General features: G+C 39.5%; 1 protein-coding gene across 3 annotated transcripts in view; it reads left to right on the top strand.

Annotated features, from left to right (window-relative positions):
• The window catches only part of smoc1 (SPARC related modular calcium binding 1), a 48517-nt gene that overhangs the window by 1425 nt on the left and 29750 nt on the right, over positions 1-17342 (top strand). For all 3 annotated transcript variants that reach the window (XM_035674320.1, XM_035674318.1, XM_035674319.1), the window contains exons 2-3: positions 16182-16353; positions 17112-17195. In XM_035674320.1, coding sequence (XP_035530213.1) covers positions 16182-16353; positions 17112-17195 — 256 coding nt within the window. The remainder of the gene's footprint in view (positions 1-16181; positions 16354-17111; positions 17196-17342) is intronic.

Below are 17342 nucleotides of genomic sequence, written 5' to 3'. Positions count from 1 at the left end.
ACACACACACACACACAGCTTTATTTGTTCCCCCTCCAGCTGAAGTTTTTTCACAAATACCCATGGCACTGCCCAGGCGGAGAGGGAAGTTAAGTGATGGGGAACAGCGTTGTTTAACAGATGCAGTGTAATATTTGTGGTCAGGGGAGGATGACTCAGGGAGGGGGTGGGGTGGGGGGGTGAATATGTAATACTCTCTCACATATTGGAACTATTTCACAACATCTTTGAATCCCTCGCTCCTTCCCTACACAAGACACTGTGGTCAATATGGCTCTTTATGGAAAGAGTTACAGTGAATTTCTCTTTTGTGAAATCACTTCTTTGTTATTTACTTTATAATTGTTTTCCCACTGACCAAACATCTAAGTGAAGTGTGTGCTTTTACTGTTATACAAGTGAGTTTGGTGTTTTTTGTATTTATTTTGTGGCAGGACCCTGGTTAGCCATGTAGGATAACACAACAAGTGCTAGGAAGTTAAGGGAATCAGTAGAGAGGGGATTTCATTGTACCTTTTTCCAAACTGCTGTTCTTATTTCTTCCTGTTCTTGCTTTAGTTAAAAGGATTTTATGCTCCTCTGCAGGCTGAGAAACTCTATCACCCTCGGCCTTAGGAAACCCTTTCAAAGCCACACTGGATAAACTCCAACATACGGGGTGATGTCAATTTCAAAACACAGACTGCTTCTTAGTCCTCGAAAAAGTTGACACTATAGAGACAAAAGAGTCAGAGAAGGAATAAAATGCTCAAAACGAGCTCAAGGTTTGTTTAACAATCGTAGCATCTCTCAACTCAATCCATTAAAATTAAACTCTCTCTCAGCATCCACTTCATCCCCCTCCTGGCCTGGATTGGGCACAGAGGAGCAACAGTCACTCTTGGCCTTCTGCAAACCCCCACTCACACCACAGTAGATACTTTTAACATTGCTCACAGCTGCCGTAATACCAGAATTCACACCCCCACTTTCCACATTGATATCAGGGGTGAAAGCCTGAGCTAACTTCACTGCATAGCACTGCTCCCTTCTCATTTCCCCCGAGGCTCTATGATGCAATGTGTGCAGAAGTCCAACACTGCTCACAACTGGGGAATACAAGTGATTGGGACACTAACAAAGCTTTAGACAATTGAAACTTTTTTGCCTTGTGATCTATCCGTGCGGTTCAGATAAGTCTTTTACCCATTCACTCCTCATTCCTGAGTCTAACTTTGATGTCTCCTTTATTGTTAACCCATTTGTTCATCGGCTAGAGGGAGGGCAGCACCACTACGATGATAAGGATGGTGATCACACATTTTCCTATGATGGTGCAATACAGTCTCTGCATAAGCTATCAAGGAAAAGTCACTGCCTGGCAATAATGATGGGGGAAGGACCAATGAAATGCTAAAGGCACTTTCATGATCTCACTGACAAACTTTTCTACACAACTTTATGTGAAATTATGCTTTTTTTTTTACAGTCTTAGAGGATTACAGTTAACATCTAATTGCAGGTCTGCAACAAGATATTTTGCAGGTTTTCTGGTCCTTAGTACCAGGAATCATCAGTCTAATGAGGCAGGTGGTAGGCAGGCATTAAGAAACTAAGAAATCTGTTTCCCAGAAGGGATGTATTCTGAAATCATGGGCTAACAAATGAGGATGCCATCGACTCTTACCCATCTAACCTTAATCCCCTTCATCAAATCAACCTGTTAGTGCCAGGGATGAGCAGTCGACCTGCATACTTTGGTGACAGCATCAGTGAAGACTCATAAACGTACTGAAAAAACAAACATATAAACAGCCAGGCCTGAGTGGCGAGGCAGCCAAGACTGCATACCTTTAGCTTGGGAAAGTAGAAATTTGGTTCAAAAGCAGGAAAGCCTTTTTATTGGTATGAGGTAGATCACAGCTACAGTGCAGGTGTGAGTGGTCTGCATGTGCCTGTGTGTGATTGTCGTATGGTCAGCTAATGACTCTTAATTATGCTTACAGTACACAAAGGAATGGAGGTCAGGAACTGGACTTTTTTGTTTAAGTGGATGAAAAAACTAATATGTAAACAGCAGATATCAAAGGGAATTTTGATATTTAAAAGGCCCAGTGTGTAACAATTAGGAGAATCTATAGACAGAAATGGAATATAATAGTCATAGGTATGTTTCTATTAATGTAGAATCACCTGAATATAAACCATGTTGAATCGCTGGGTTTCTACAGTAGCCCAGAATGGAGAAACCAAACACTGGCTCCGAAGGGAATTTGGGAAAATAAAAGAAATCATGGACTGAAGAAGAAGCAGATGATGCTGGTTTAGAAAAAGTAAATAGCAAAACAATAGATGGCATGTGTTAAACCTTAGCAGATTAGGGATATAATGAAAAAGTATCCAAAGTTGTGGTTATTCTTTGTATTTGGCTACTGGACACATAATAATAATAATGACAATAATAATAACAACAAACTGATGATTTACATCAGACTGTACATCTTACAAACCCGTCAACTCAGCACTGATGTGTCATTCTGCAGCCAAGAAACTGGACAGCAGCAAAATAAAACAATGATGAAGAAACGCAACAAATGGACAGGACTTTTTTAAAGAATCCTAATCATTCCTGCAATGGGCTGGGAATGTGTTTGTCCGTACTTGGGACAGCTGTTCAAGAGCCCTCCAGAACAGTTTTGATATAGTAAGGACAGTAAAGTGAGGATATTCTGAGCTACATACAGAATAGTCAATGTGAAGAGGTCCACAACAAACAAATCATGTTGCCTTAATAAAAATACGATCTTACAGATCACCATATGAGGGAAAAGAGCAAATTCAAAGCAAGTTAAAAAAGGGAGGTTCTCCTGATTTTATCATGACAACATAGCATGTAAAGTTCTTTGTAATCAGTGCCTTTCCAAATCCACTTACTGTAAATGAAAGCAGAATTACTTATTTAGTATGCATGCAGATACATATGTATGATACATACTCCATGTGTAGGTTTTAGTGGCATCTAGTGGTGAAGTTGCAGATTGCAACCCATTGAATTTTGCACACCAAACATGGAAAAACTATGATCGTACACACTTGCAAAAAACGTAAAAAGGCTGTCTAGAGCCAGTGTTTGGTTTGTCTGTTCTGGGCTACTGTAGAAACCTGGTGGACGATAAATGTAGATAAAAACGTCTCATTCTAAGGTAACGAAAACACAACGATTCTTATTGTCAGGTGATTTTAATATTATATTCCATTTCTGCCAATAGACCTTCTTTAATGTTACACACTGGACCTTTAAAGAAATAAGAGAAGTTTTGAGTTGGACTAGGTATATGTGCAATTAAGTGGGGTTAGGGTTAGTATACCTATTCTTAGGATAGCCGTTACCTGTATTACATATATTTTGTAGACACTGACAGAAACAGTAGGAGGACAGAGTAAGAAGTTTGGTCCTTAACCATCAAACCACTGAGATGCATAGAACAAGAACTGTAGACCATAATCACCCAGATGTGCAGTGCACATTTCTCCATTTAGTCTTTATGGGGAAAAACATTCTTGGCAAAGTGATAAGGTCATAGTTTGGCATCACCGTCGTCTGTGAAGAGACGTCATGAAATACAAACCTTTCAGATTAAGTTTGTTCTGACTTTTTGTTCAGCAGCAGTTTCTCATTAGGCATTTAAAGGAAAATCCCTACAAATAGTTATTGGTGACGAGGCTTGTGGTTTTCGGTTCTTTAGTTGTACGGTGGTGTGAGTTTGAATACTGATACAACCATATACATATGCATAATTTGCTGTTCTTAGAACATTGAAAAGATGATACACAAACTCAAAATGATTCCTCCTCTGGAGATTATGAACGTGATCCACAACCAGCTTAATGTATTGTACAATATTATATATGTATGTGTAAATTATGGTGTAATGGTGATGCTAGAAAAAAGGTATTGCCAAAGTTAAAGCTCTTTACTGTGAGCAAATTTCATGGCAATCTAATTGTAACATTTTCATGTTTCTTGTGTATGAAGTTGGCATTAATGGTGGCATACCGCTTAAAGGTGGTGCTAGAGGAAGTTTCATGCAATTATAGAGGAATTTTTTGACAATCCTCTAGATATCAGTAAATTTCAGTGTGTCCATTACATACTAATATTTCTTGCGTACAAGTGCACATTTAAGTCGATTGTTAGTGCTAGAAGAAAGGTTTAGGCTTCATCAAAGAATCAGGATTAGTACTCTGGGAACCAAGAATATTCACTTTCTCTCATTTGTAAATCGGAGAATCCAATTGTTGGTCCAGGGGATTTTTTTTTTGTCAAATGGTAAATTTGGACAAAAGGTCATGAGAAACTAACTAAATAGGAACAATCCTCTGAGGACCAGGGATAGTCACGCTAGATTTAATTTCAGTGTGGGTAGTTGTTGAGATATCATATCATATTATAAAGTGTTTGATTGTAAGACAGATCAGCACCGTGTCTAGCAGCATGGTCCAGTTTGGTCCTGGCTGAAATATCTCAACAACTATTGGAAGGATTGCTGTGAATCTTTGTACTGACATTTGTGGTCTTCAGAGGTTAAAGCCTGCTGACCTTTCATCTAGCGTCACCATGAGGTTGACATTTGTTGTTCAGAGTGAAATGTTTTGACAACTGTTGGATGGAATACCATGCAGTTTGCTGCAGACATTCACAGTCTTTGTGAAAATCTTTGGTTTTCTGTACTAAGTATTACAGCCTCACAGTTCACAGACTTCTTATTTTGTTTTCTTACGTTTTGCCCCACAGTCCTACTGGGAGAAATCATATGAAACAAGAATTTAAGGTAAAAATCTATTCACATCAGTTTATTAAGATGCATTCTGGAAAATGTAGGACATCTAACAGAATTAGAATAAATGAGACAAGTTGAGGGAAACAGGGCACACTAAGAAATTAAATGACAACTTTAAAGCCCAAAAATAACAACTAAATTCCATTAAATGTCAACAAATTGATTTTCCTTAAACTTCATTAAAACTTCAGGTTCACAAGCCAAGCCTGACATGGCTCGACTAGACACCTAGGCTCCACTTATATTTCACAGGACACTGACAGATGGCTTTAAGGGTGACTCCACCAGCGACCAATCAAATTGCTTACATATGTCGATTCCCTCCGATAACTGCGTAATCAGCAAACGCATTTCATGCTCAATTTTGGGGCTTTCTAATCAGTGTAATGAAATGCAGTCAAAGTCCAGCTCTGTGGTTTCAGGCCAGTGAGCTCCATGCACGGATCATCGCTACTTCACTCAGCCTTTCTTTCTCTCTGCAGATGCTCCTGATAGTTGTGGTTTATGGGGCGCATTTTCATTTACGTAATTGTCCAGTCCACTATGGGAACTTTCTCTATATAAATTCAATTAGTGACATACACTGGCTCTTGTTTGAGAGGAATACTGCCTGTTGAAAGACTTACGGCTCTCTGTAATCCTTCAGATCATCAGGACGGCAGAAACACTTCCTCTTCCCTATCAAACGAGCTCAGCAGATTATCCTCTGCTCTGCCACATATTTAATGGTTTTCTTTGATATGAGCAAGTGTGTGGTCTCAGCTTAAGTATGCAATGGTGGTGTGGAATGTATTGTAATGTGTGATGGACATAGACACACATTCACACAGAGGCACAGACTACCACACTTCCTGGGAACAGCAGAGACAGCTGACTGTTCTGTAGCCAGGATGTAGCATTAGTGACAAACAAGGAATGTTGTTAATCAGATTTAGAGTCATTTCCGAAAAGGAAGAACACCTCCCTCTCTCCCTTACTTTCATTTTGATTCCTTTACACCACTTCAAAAGAAACATAAGGAAGTCATCCTTTTCATTAATCTTGTATTAAATCTCCTGACCATCATCTAAAGAGGAAATCTGATTTAAGCATTGTGTGAAATTGTTTTTCATCGACTCTTTTTTAGATGTATTAAATCTACTGGAGGATATAACTGTAACAATATATAACAATACATTCGAGCTGCTAAACTACTACTACTTTAATGTTGTAGTGACGGAGCCACAGATAATTATCATTCAACTCTGCTGCTCCCCTCGGCTTTGTGTGGTGTCTTTTAGCTCTTTGTTTTGGTTTTCTGACCTGAAACTTTACTGTTTTGGTTCAGTCTGCTCTCATCCACAGACTTTCCACAGGCAGCTGGTAGATGATACCTGCCCAGCAGACAGACACAGTTAGCAACTAGCTTATGAACATAGTGGAGCATTTGGCAGCTGAAGAGATAGATATTTCCCTCAGAAGTTGGTAGAGAGCAAAAAAAGAGCCAAAAGAGAGTGAATATTGGGCTTACATTCATTAGGTGGCAGAAGCACTTTACATTCATTCTAATGATGCTCTGTAACTGCTGGATGTGTAAATTTTTTTTACTGTGTTTTTTCCAACACAGTAACTATATCATCTTAAAAGTTCATAAATGTCAATGTTGTCTGTACAGCTTGTATATGCTGCCCCTTAGGTGGCCACAAAATCTTTAAACTGGTAGAAATTAAGAAAGAATTACTGTAAAAAAGCATTTATGCTTTAATGATTCCATTATATCGATTGTAAAAACCCTCTATAACGCTCTTCAAGCATGTGAATAGCTGTCAGAGTTTGTGTTTCAGTCAGCAGAGTCAAAGGAGACTGTTTGATACTTCAGTTAAGTTACAGACAGACACCTTATTCTTGAAGGGGAAACTCAGTTCTTAGGAGTCCTTCATTTCTTTTCTCTTCGCTTTCTCCACAAGTCAACTTTAAAAACTACTTGCCAAAACTTTACCTACCGAAACACGACAGTAATTACATAAAGAGCTCAAATTAAAAGAAATGGTGGAGTCAGGGACTACACTTTAATGTTTTAAGCCCAATCCCCTCCCTCCTGCTGTGAGTGACACACACACTTTGCACCTCCTATGTGAAAGTTGCCCGGCTCCTTCACCACTTGTGAGTTCACAACAAGGGTTTTAAGGGGTTACTTTGAAAATGTTAAATTACAGGTTTCTTTTCTAAGACAAAACCCAATTAGAAATTTAAAAGGAATAAGGGGGAGGATAAGAAGGGCACAGCTTTTCATACATTCCTTTTTATTTTCTCCACTTTTTTTTATAACACGGTTAAGTAAAGTGTGTAAATTGAAACAGCATGAGGGATGGCATTCGCTTTATAGATTTCCTGAAAACTAAATGCTAATTATCGGACAAAAGTGATTATCTCTTCCCATTAAAAGCACACAACAGTACACAATTAGCCCTGACTTTGGTGGACAACTTTCATTGGCTTGTTACCTCTGTGGTTGGCTTTTATTCTCCTTTACCTCTATTTGACTTATTCACTTGTTGGCTAGTGGGGGAATGCCAAAAAAAGGCTGGTGATTAATGACACAGGGATGCTTTCGATGACCATATATATATGTATTTATGTATGTGTTGGTGTTGCATTGTTTGTTGTTGTTGTGCCCAAAGGGGATAATGAGCCCATCACACGTTAGCGTGTATCTGGCACACAGAGCTCTCTCTCTGTCTCACGCACACACTACACACAAACAACACACACACACACACTGATGTAGCCCGGCTTGTAATGAATCTCCATCTGTGCACGCAAAAGTCTTTCCCTTAGACACAGTGATGTCATTCATGTCAAGGTGCATGTTCCTGTTAGTTAAAAAGAACAGATATTTTTTTCCACTACTCAGGATCTGATTTAACTATCCCTTCATCAAGTAAGGATAAGAGTTTCAGTGACCCTTGTTAAATCTAAATGGAGAGCGTTATCATTGCAGTGGGCTTGTCCAGCTAAAGATATTTGATTAAATGTAGTTTCAGGAGAAAAACATACTACAGCCTGTATTTGTATTGTTCTGTCTCTAGTTTTACAGAAACTATAGAACAAAAGTTAACCACAGTATTTTGGCACTTTGGAAGTGTTTGTTGTCTGCAAACATCAGAGCTAACTTCTTAAGACAGTTTTAAACAGCCACATAATAGTCATATCATTTCTGTGACAGGATGGATAACAGGCCAAAAACATGTCCTTGAAAAATCATCTCTAATTAAAATGTCTGCACCATAAATCTTCTTGTGTTATTAAGTAATTAAGATGTTTCAGTTACAGTTATTTGGAATCAAAAACTTGCCCTGGCAGCGAGATTTTAAAAATAACAAGAAGTATTAAGTAACTCTAATGGGTGTGGATGGGCATACTATCATTTTGAGTTTTAACAGTGACAGCAGAACAGCCGGTGATTTCAACACGCAACTTCAGCCCCAAGTACAACACCTAGCTTATTGGAAGGCCTTTCTGCAGGTTGGAAACTGTACTGTAACACTCAGTTATGGCACACCACACTTTTTATATAACCTTCAACATAACAGAAACACACTACTACTCATTGTTAGCTTATGACAAGCCACAACTGCTACTACAACTATACTTACGAACATCATTAAAGGCCCAGTGTGTGTGCATTATAGTAGAGTGTTTCTGGGAGCTGGGCCTCCTGATTATGTATAAAAAACCAAATTTTTCACGTTCTTCACTGATTTTGGTGAAACTGGATAGAGAAAATATTTTCTTTCTTCCCTCTGGTGTCCTGTGATTGCTCTGCTTAAACTTTTAGTAATTTACAGAGTTTCCTGATGGACAAATATCTTTACTTGTTGTTAGTTGTTTGAGCTACTTTATCTGCTCACTGTACCTGCTCTCAGTTTGCTAGCCCAGTTAGCCGTTCAGCTAGCCATCCTCTTACCTGACTCTGGCTGAACTGGAGCTCAACAGAGCGTGTAGATGGGCGCATCCTTGTACTTTGTGGGCAGTGCTGTGTCTGGAGCAGATGACCAATTAAAGAAATCTGCGATGAGTTGATGGCTGGTCACATATAGCAGAAAATAAATGTTTGAATTGCATTCAGAGCAGTCCGAAAGTTTTTTGCTCAAAGGGATTACTTTTACATACGTTCACCTCATTATTTTAAACTTTGGCTATCTTTAATATGACCATAACATTTGACAGAAACTATGGGAAAGCATAATAGGCCACTTTCACCATGCTGTAATTCAAGTGGTCATAGAAAAATAGACTTCTACACCTCCTCTTGGCTCTGTTTTCAGGCTTTAGAAAATCTAGCCCATGATAGGAGACTTTGGCCAATCACAGGTCATTTCAGAGAGAGGGCGTTTCTATTAGGTTTTCTTAAAATGCAGATGCGCATGCGCGTCCCTTCAGACAGTGAAAGCCTGATTAAATGGCAGAAAATCCTGCAACTTGTGATGTGAACATGTCCCGGCTCCACACAGAGCTTCAGGCTCATTACGTTTGATGCAATGGCACTTGTATCAACAAGAGGCAAAGAGGCATGATGTCAAATAGCTGGGGAAAACTTTTGAAGGTGTACTAGTGACTTTCACTGGCACAAAGCTGCGCATGTTCAATTAGGGTTGAGTGTGAAAGTCCAATAATATTGCACCCCCCCTCCTGAAGAAATCTCTGCTATTTCTTGCCCCTCACCACCGAAGCGGAGGGTTGCTGAGGCAGTCGAAGGGGATTTCCGGGTCCTCTCAGGAGACAATTTGCAGCAAGAGGGACAGAGGTGTTGGCGAGGCTCAAGTTGTGGAGAGCGAGCCTTAAGAGGCGTGAGGTTTCACAGAGCAACTCCTGCTGCCGTTCAAGTTGTGGGTTTGGTGGGAGGAGCTTAGCAGAGTGATAGCGGCAGGTTTCACATTGTGTATGTTCAAACTGCCTACCCAGTTGGCAAGCCTGTTTCCTACTAAAGCAAGAACTGGTGTAATAAAGGTGAAAATGGCATCATCAGTTTATATTGTGTTATATGTTTGTTTTTATACTCAAAATCCGTCCAAAGAAATGAGCTCTACCCTATGCACATTAAGCCAGTTGGAAAATTCAACTAATTGCATTTACTGTAGTAGACGTAATCCACAAATTTGTTTGTTTGCTACCTTTGTTCCGTTTCACATCGCCCACTTTTTCCCTCGTCAGACCTTTAAGCGTGCATATATAAAAATGATTATTTTCTAATCATATTCTTTCTTCTTGTTCCACTGCTGTGGCTCGGGCTGGAACAGATTCCCTGCCAGTGACGGTAAAAAAAGCCCATTTTGCTAATGCTGTAATGGTTGCACAATGGGGGTTGCATTTCACTTATTTTATGAGTGGTGGAGAGAGAGCTCAAGGCTCTGTGTGCTTCTGGCTGAGATGTGTGTGTGTGTGTATTTGTGTGTGTAGGGGGAATTTGGCTTGTTAAATGTGAGATCTCATTGTTTCCCGGGCAAGATATCAGTACCAAACCATCGTGTAACTCCCCTGGTGTTTTACCTTCAGCTCATCTTTGACTTCATCTCTCTGGTGGGCCATCAGGCAGAAGTGGATACTATATCCTCACAATATTAGGGGATTTATATATAAGCTTTCTCTCTGTCCATTAAAGATTAAAAATATATATGTTTCTTCCTATCTGTAAATTAAAGAAAGGGCCTCTGAGCGGTTGTTAAAGTGAGATTATTCCCTCAGGGGTGCATTCAATACTCCATTATGTAATTTGGCGCTTTGGCCTCTCTGTAAATCTTTGATGTGCTTTCTATTGCACTAAGATGTACAACTCACAGCATAATGATCTGCAGGAAGGGAGTAAGAGGGAGTTTCTCCCCACAGGTTTAGGTAGTTATGTTATTTTGAGCTGCGCGTGTTTCTCAGCAGATCCAGCAATAGCTCCTGTTACATGTTTCATTTAGATGTGTTTGTTTGGTTTTGATTATGGGACGTCGGGCAGTCTCAACCCCAGCCATTATTGGTCTAACAGGAGGGGCTGTTTTCCCTCAGGAGATAATGCCAGGTCCCGTCATCTTCACTAATACTGTAGCAGCTGATTGCTGTCAAACAGACCTGGCTCAGACAGTAACTGAAAATAACTCTTAGTGTTTGTTTTAAACTCCATAAGCAGCCAAATGGGTGGGGTTTACCACATCAGGACAATTCAAATACTACTTGGTAAGATGGAAACCACAGAAAAGTGTAAGGCTGTTGTCAAATGCTTTGCTGATTGCCTGCAAACTACTTTGTCTGGTGCTAAAAGACAGACCTCAATCATCTGGTTGTCCCGGCTAGTTAAGAGAGTCGTTTTTCAGACACCACGTGATCCAGGCTCAGTGTCATTCACTGCTGGTGTGAGTGAACTTTATTTTGGCAGTCGTCAAATGTGAACCACGTGCACATGTATTGTAGTGAGGACCTCATGTAGAGCAGTGGTCCCGTAGAAACTGTTGTGAGACTCGATCAGACCTGAGAGGTGGCTGGGATACAGTGCAGAGAGTCTGAGTCCACAGATTAGATTAGATTAGATAGGGTTTAGTATACCGTCTGCTATTTGATATTCTCTCCAGGAGGCTTGATTTTTCTTAATTTAGAAGTTTTTGTCTCGGTTGTTTTAATCTGAAACAGTTCTTTGGCAAGTTTGTTTATGCACAAGCAATTTAGGGTTTTGAGAATTGTGTATTAATATTTATTTTAAATGACACACAGTACATTACACAACTCTGCATAAGGATTTCATCAGTAACTGGCCAAGTGCCAATAGCAGGAATAGTTAGACATTTTGGGAAATACGCTTATCCGCTTTCCTGATGAGAGTGAGGTGAGAGGATCAATGCTACTCTCATATCTGTCTATTAAATATACAGCCAGTTAGCGTAGCATAAAAAATTGGAAACAGGGAACTGCTATCTCTTTATATCCAGTTTGTTAAAAACTGAAGTTGTGTTATTTCCCATAAAATAGTGCAGCATTCTGTAAAATCAAGCGCAGTGTAACGTTTTTTAACTTTGGTTTTCGTATGGATTAAACAACTGAGATATCATGTGATGTTCACTGAGCTTTAGAGGTGCAGGTAGGCGAGGTTTGTAACCTTTGGTCAGAGTCAGGCTAACTGTCTTTATGCTAAAATAAGCTGTGGCTGCTGGCTCCAGCTTTATATTAAATGGGCAGATATAACAGTGGCATCAATCTTAATCTTAAAAGATGCTCAATCACTCTTTATTTTTGCTTTTTAATGAGAGTTTGTGATAAAAATTCTGTGTTTTTGTGTGTGTTGTTAAATGATACACAAAAATGCTAACTTTAATGCACATATGTTGAGCTTTATTTCAAGCAAACCTTTAGCACATTTATCAGTGTAAATAAGACTACCGGGCTTTCATCATCTACACCTTAAAAGATAAACAATGAGTCAAAATATTATCTTAAAAGTACTTAAAAGTAATGTTGTAATCTTCAGCTCAAGTAAAGGACTTGAGAAACTTTTTTCTGATCTGCCAGAGTCTCTGGTTTCACCTTTACGGGAGATGAGTCTGTGGGTGGGACAGTATGACTAAGAAATGACTACGTGTGGGAGACTTGGTAGTGTTTATTTCCACTTACCGGACAATGCCGTCTCAAAATCTGTGATTTAATGCTTTATTATGACAGTGGAGGTAGAGAGGCTGCATCCATTTTGGTTGTGAGTCAGAGATGGGGAGGACGGGTCAGTCTGTGGGCACAGGCCAGACTCTGTGGCTCTTAACCTGGAGGAGTGGCCGGATAGACCTAAATCACTTTTTTAGAATAGCTGGCTTTGGGTACAGATTTAAGGATTTAACAGTTCATCACATAGACAAACTGCTTTCCATCCACAGTACTTTGGCTCAGGCTAGTCAATCCTTTTTAACCACTTGTGCAGTGGAAGAAACATGTAACTGCTTTATTCTTAGTTAAAATGGTGGTTCTTGACACTACCTGTATATTATATATAAATATAATAAGATGTCATATGCGTCTTTATTCTGGAAAAAACAAACAGATACAGTTTATTCAGACTACTGAATTATTCCTGTCCTTTATAAAAGCCAAGAGGAGGACACGCAAGTTAAAAAAGAAATGATGTGCTATGTATTCTTCCTTGTCTGCACTTTCTCATAAAGAGGCACATCATGATTTAGTTTTACTCTGAGCTGTCTGACAAGAGATTTTATACCATGCTTCAATGCCAAGACTGAAATCACATTAAACTGTCTGGCTTGCTCTCAACATATTGTTACGGCTGTGCGAGCTGGATTTGTGTCCCATTGTATCCTCTGAAGTATTATTCCCCTTTTTGTTTAAATTTCCTTTCTCCTTGTTATAGGTTTTTTTTGCATCAATTTAAGGGAAGTATCAACATTTCACTGGAGGAGTTCAGCAGCCAAAAGAGTCTCTCTGTGCTCAGGTCTCGGATATTTTAACAGCTACATTATTTTGTGTGGGGTTTAAACCTGTGACCCTTCAGTTTCAGGACACCTTCTTAAACTCTGGACCACCCTGCCACCCTACCTCCTGATTTTATCTAGCAGATACTGAAGCTCCACTATCTTTTTCTATTTCAGGGATACTCTAATCTTTCTGTTTGCTCTCTACAGATAATACAGTATCTGCCTGTGCTGACAGCTGTGACAGACATGATAATTACAATGATAATTTCTCCATTGCCAAAAAACTTCCCAGTTTGTTATATTAAGTTGCAAAAAAATCTTACTTATATGCACAATTAAAATATCCTGCCTGTGGGGTGAACTAATTCCAAATTTTTTCCAATGAGGCTTCATCTGTTCGAGTATTAAGCGAGCCAGAAAAAAGCAGTTCTCTTCACTAATATGATGAAAATGATCCAAACAAAGTCTCGAAACCAGTTAATTTGCACTGGACACATGTGATATTAGCTCACCAGTTGGCCGATTTTTCACTTTTGGAATTTTGGGCTTTTTGATTAAATTGCTGAGATTTAGAAATTAATGTTCATGACTGTCACAACTGTCAGCTCTGGCAGATACTCTCTGGTATTGGTGAAGTAAAAAACCACAAACGACTGTAAAAAGATTATTTTCTGACCTGCGGCTCATTTTCTTGACCACATTTTGGATTTGTAGTTCGTGCTATAACAAGTTTAAACTCCTGTGTTGTTTCCAGGTTGTCAGAGAGAGAGATATTAGCCAGAATATGACAAAGTCTATAAAATTCAAGTATGCTGCCACTGTGGCTGTATGAGTCTTCATCATTAGCCACACTAGCGGCGTGACTCTAGGGATGGTTGGTTGCTTAACCACTTTGGTCCAGACTGAAATATCTCAACATCTATCAGATGGAATGGTACATTATTTTGTTCAGACAGTAATAGTTCTCAAAGGATGAATTATAATGACTTTGGTGATTGCCTGAGTTTTCATGTAACGCCACCATGACGATTGCATATAGTGAAATATTGCTCGCATTGTCAATGTGAGCATGTCAGCACGCTGATGTTAGCGTTCTGAGTTCTAAGTACTAACTAACAGAGCTAGCATGGCTGTAGACTCTTTGTCTTGTTATTTTGTGGCTTTTCTTTAAAACTTTAATTAGTTTTTATAGTGTGCAACATACAAAGTTTTATTATGTATTAGCATACTCTAAAACATACAGTCATTTTCAAAAGTGATGTAGAAGGACTTTCAAAAAGAGGATATTATAGTTCATTATTAATACCATTATAAGTGTCAACTGATCGATCAAAGTCAAATTGTCCAGGACAATAGTGTCACTAGAAGATTTTTAAAGTATAATTTTATTGGCAGTCTTTAAAGTGTGGAATGGGTGGAGAAGCAAAGAATTCAGATGGTTTCTAGAGCAGCCTAATTTATAATAATAATAATAATGATAATGATAATGATGCCAACACAAAGGCACAGATGCACGTACAGTACTGCATTAACAGGAAAAAAACGATTGCTATGCAGTTAATCTATTTAGAGCAACTCCTGGTGATTCATTTGTATATGAGATCCAGTTGTACACCAGCACATTCATGACATCAGCGGTTTGGCTTCGTTACCATCTACACTTTGCTCAGGTCTGTCTGATTGCTCTTTATATGTTCGAAGGAAAGCTGTTTCCAAGCAACATTTGTGATGTTGTTCAAAATACAGCTTTTTTGAGTCGGGCATGGGGATGAGGAGGGAGCGGGAGAATCACAAAGAGAGAAAGTCTGCTTGTGTACATGCAAGCTCCACACATGCATTTGTACTGTGAATCGTTTTTGAAAACTGCCTCAGATCGTCTGATTTGGCAAGTAAAGGATGGAAACTGTGCCTTTTCTTTCTGGCTGCGTCTCATTTTCCACCACCTTCTTGCCTCTGTACCTGCCCTTATTGAGATCTCCTGTGTTCAGAGCTCCAACAAGCATTCTGGTAATTGCTTGAGAGGCTTTGGGTGAAAAAATGCATTTGAGAACATTTTCACATGCTGTTTCCTTCTTGAGAATTGCTTGATTTTTGTCTTTTACGAAACAGGTGTTTGAGCAACTGCAAAGTTTAATCATCACTTGCAAGATAAGACAAATCAAGGTTCTTTTTAAATAGTTGAAACATTTTTAACAAGAGTTGGCTCAGGTGCATTGCTGGGCCACTTTTCACAGCAGAGGATTCTGCTGCTGCTCAATGCACACCTACTCGCTCTCCTCACTAACCCACAACTCCATCTTTTTGGCAAGGTTTGTGCTCCCCTGAAATCCTTTAGACCTTAAATATATTTGAGGCAGCTGCGAAGCCAAGAACCATTATTGCTGTCAGGGAGAAGGCCGTCTTCCAACAGTAGAGTAGAATCGACTCTCTAATAGATCATGAGTAAAGATCAGAGGAGAGGGGGAGAAGGAATCCCATTGCTCTGAATGTGGTATGGTTCCTTTGACACTTAATCAAGGCTCGACCGGTCTTCAGCCAAAGATCAATTAGATAAATTAGCCTCTAGGTTGAGCTTCAGTGCAGAGCTGCTCACACCCTCGTTACAGTAGCCTAAACAAAGAAAGGCTGCGGCCGACAAGTGTTTGAGGAGCAAAGAAATGTTTTGAGAAAAATGTGACCCATGAGTTTAATTTGTGCGTTAGTTTGGCATAATCTCAGATTCAGCTGAATGCAGCCTTTGTTTAAACAGTGAAACTAGAAAGAAAGAAAAAGAGCCAAAAAGAAAGAAAACAAGGAATAAGAAAAAAGAGCTACAAGTTCAGTCATCTTAAGATGTATCTGTCTGTGTTATGTGAAACCTGAGCTGAGTTACAGTCCTCATGTATTGCACCATTGTTATGCCAACATGTTGCTGTCTCTCTCATTGCAGTGGGTGATCGGAGACAGAGACAGAGACAGAGACTGTGGGGTCATCTGCTCACGAACGCAGGGAAAGCCAGTGTGCGGCTCAGATGGGCGGAGCTATGAGACTGGCTGTGAACTGCAGAGGGCACGCTGCAAAGATAAAACACTGACACTGGCACACCGCGGCCGGTGTCGAGGTGAGGACTGAATTCTGGTCACAGTCTATGTACAGTATGCTACAAAACTAGACTTTTTGCAATCTCAGGATACATTCGAGGAAAATTTAGGTTTTCATGACATGCATGTTTGCACATTGATCTTATTTCCATACGGTTCTTGTTAGCAGTTGGCATTGGAAGTCTTATACATCTGAGTTTCCGTGAATGCACCAACAAGGGTTTTCACAGTCTGTGCTTGAAACTTATCATGCAAAATACAATCATATAAAAACATATTGCCATCAAAGCAGTACAGCACGCTGATTTGCAATATTGTTCAAAAAGGTCTATTACATCCAGAGATATCAAAGGGATAGCTACATGGAATGATATGCCAAAGTCAGTTGAAAAATGTATATTGTCATATTTGCCATATTGCCTGCCCATGCTTAAAGTGGCTGCTGCAGAAAATCAGCCAAATAACATATGGTATACAAAATGATTGCCAGTTTGCCTGAAACACTTCAAGTGAAGTTCTGTCCTATTCACGGTTTTGATGCTTGATACAGTAGAAAGTATGGAAGTATACAAACATGGAATTAATGGCCTAAAGTATTATCATCTCTAGTATGCCTTAACCATGACATGACTCCACCTTTCAGACTACACAGAGCTTCATGTGACTCAGAATCAGAATCAGAACTAGAATCAGAAATACTTTAATAATCCCAGGACGAAATAACTTTCGTTACAAACTCCAGATATACATACAACATATAATCTCTTTTGTCTTCCAGGTAAAAGCTGGGGGAAAATTGATCAGTTGCCAGTTGCTCCAGCACCAACTTCCACATCTGAAGGGAGAGACCTGGAGCTCAAAGGTAAGGATCAGGAAACCTCTGAACTAAGGTTGGGTGATATGTTACAATTTTCCAAGAATAAGTTCCAAAAAATAAACAAAATTAAAGCTGCAAGCAGCGTTGGGCGGGACCTCGCACTCCATGCAACTCGGGGCGTGCTGCGGCTGC

The sequence above is a fragment of the Morone saxatilis genome, unplaced genomic scaffold (genome assembly GCF_004916995.1).
Source record: "Morone saxatilis isolate NCDOM2014 unplaced genomic scaffold, NCSU_SB_2.0 Contig3, whole genome shotgun sequence".
NCBI classification, from domain to species: domain Eukaryota; kingdom Metazoa; phylum Chordata; class Actinopteri; family Moronidae; genus Morone; species Morone saxatilis.
The sequence above is the reverse complement of the archived record's forward strand: the minus strand, read 5'-3'. Positions and strand labels throughout refer to the sequence as shown.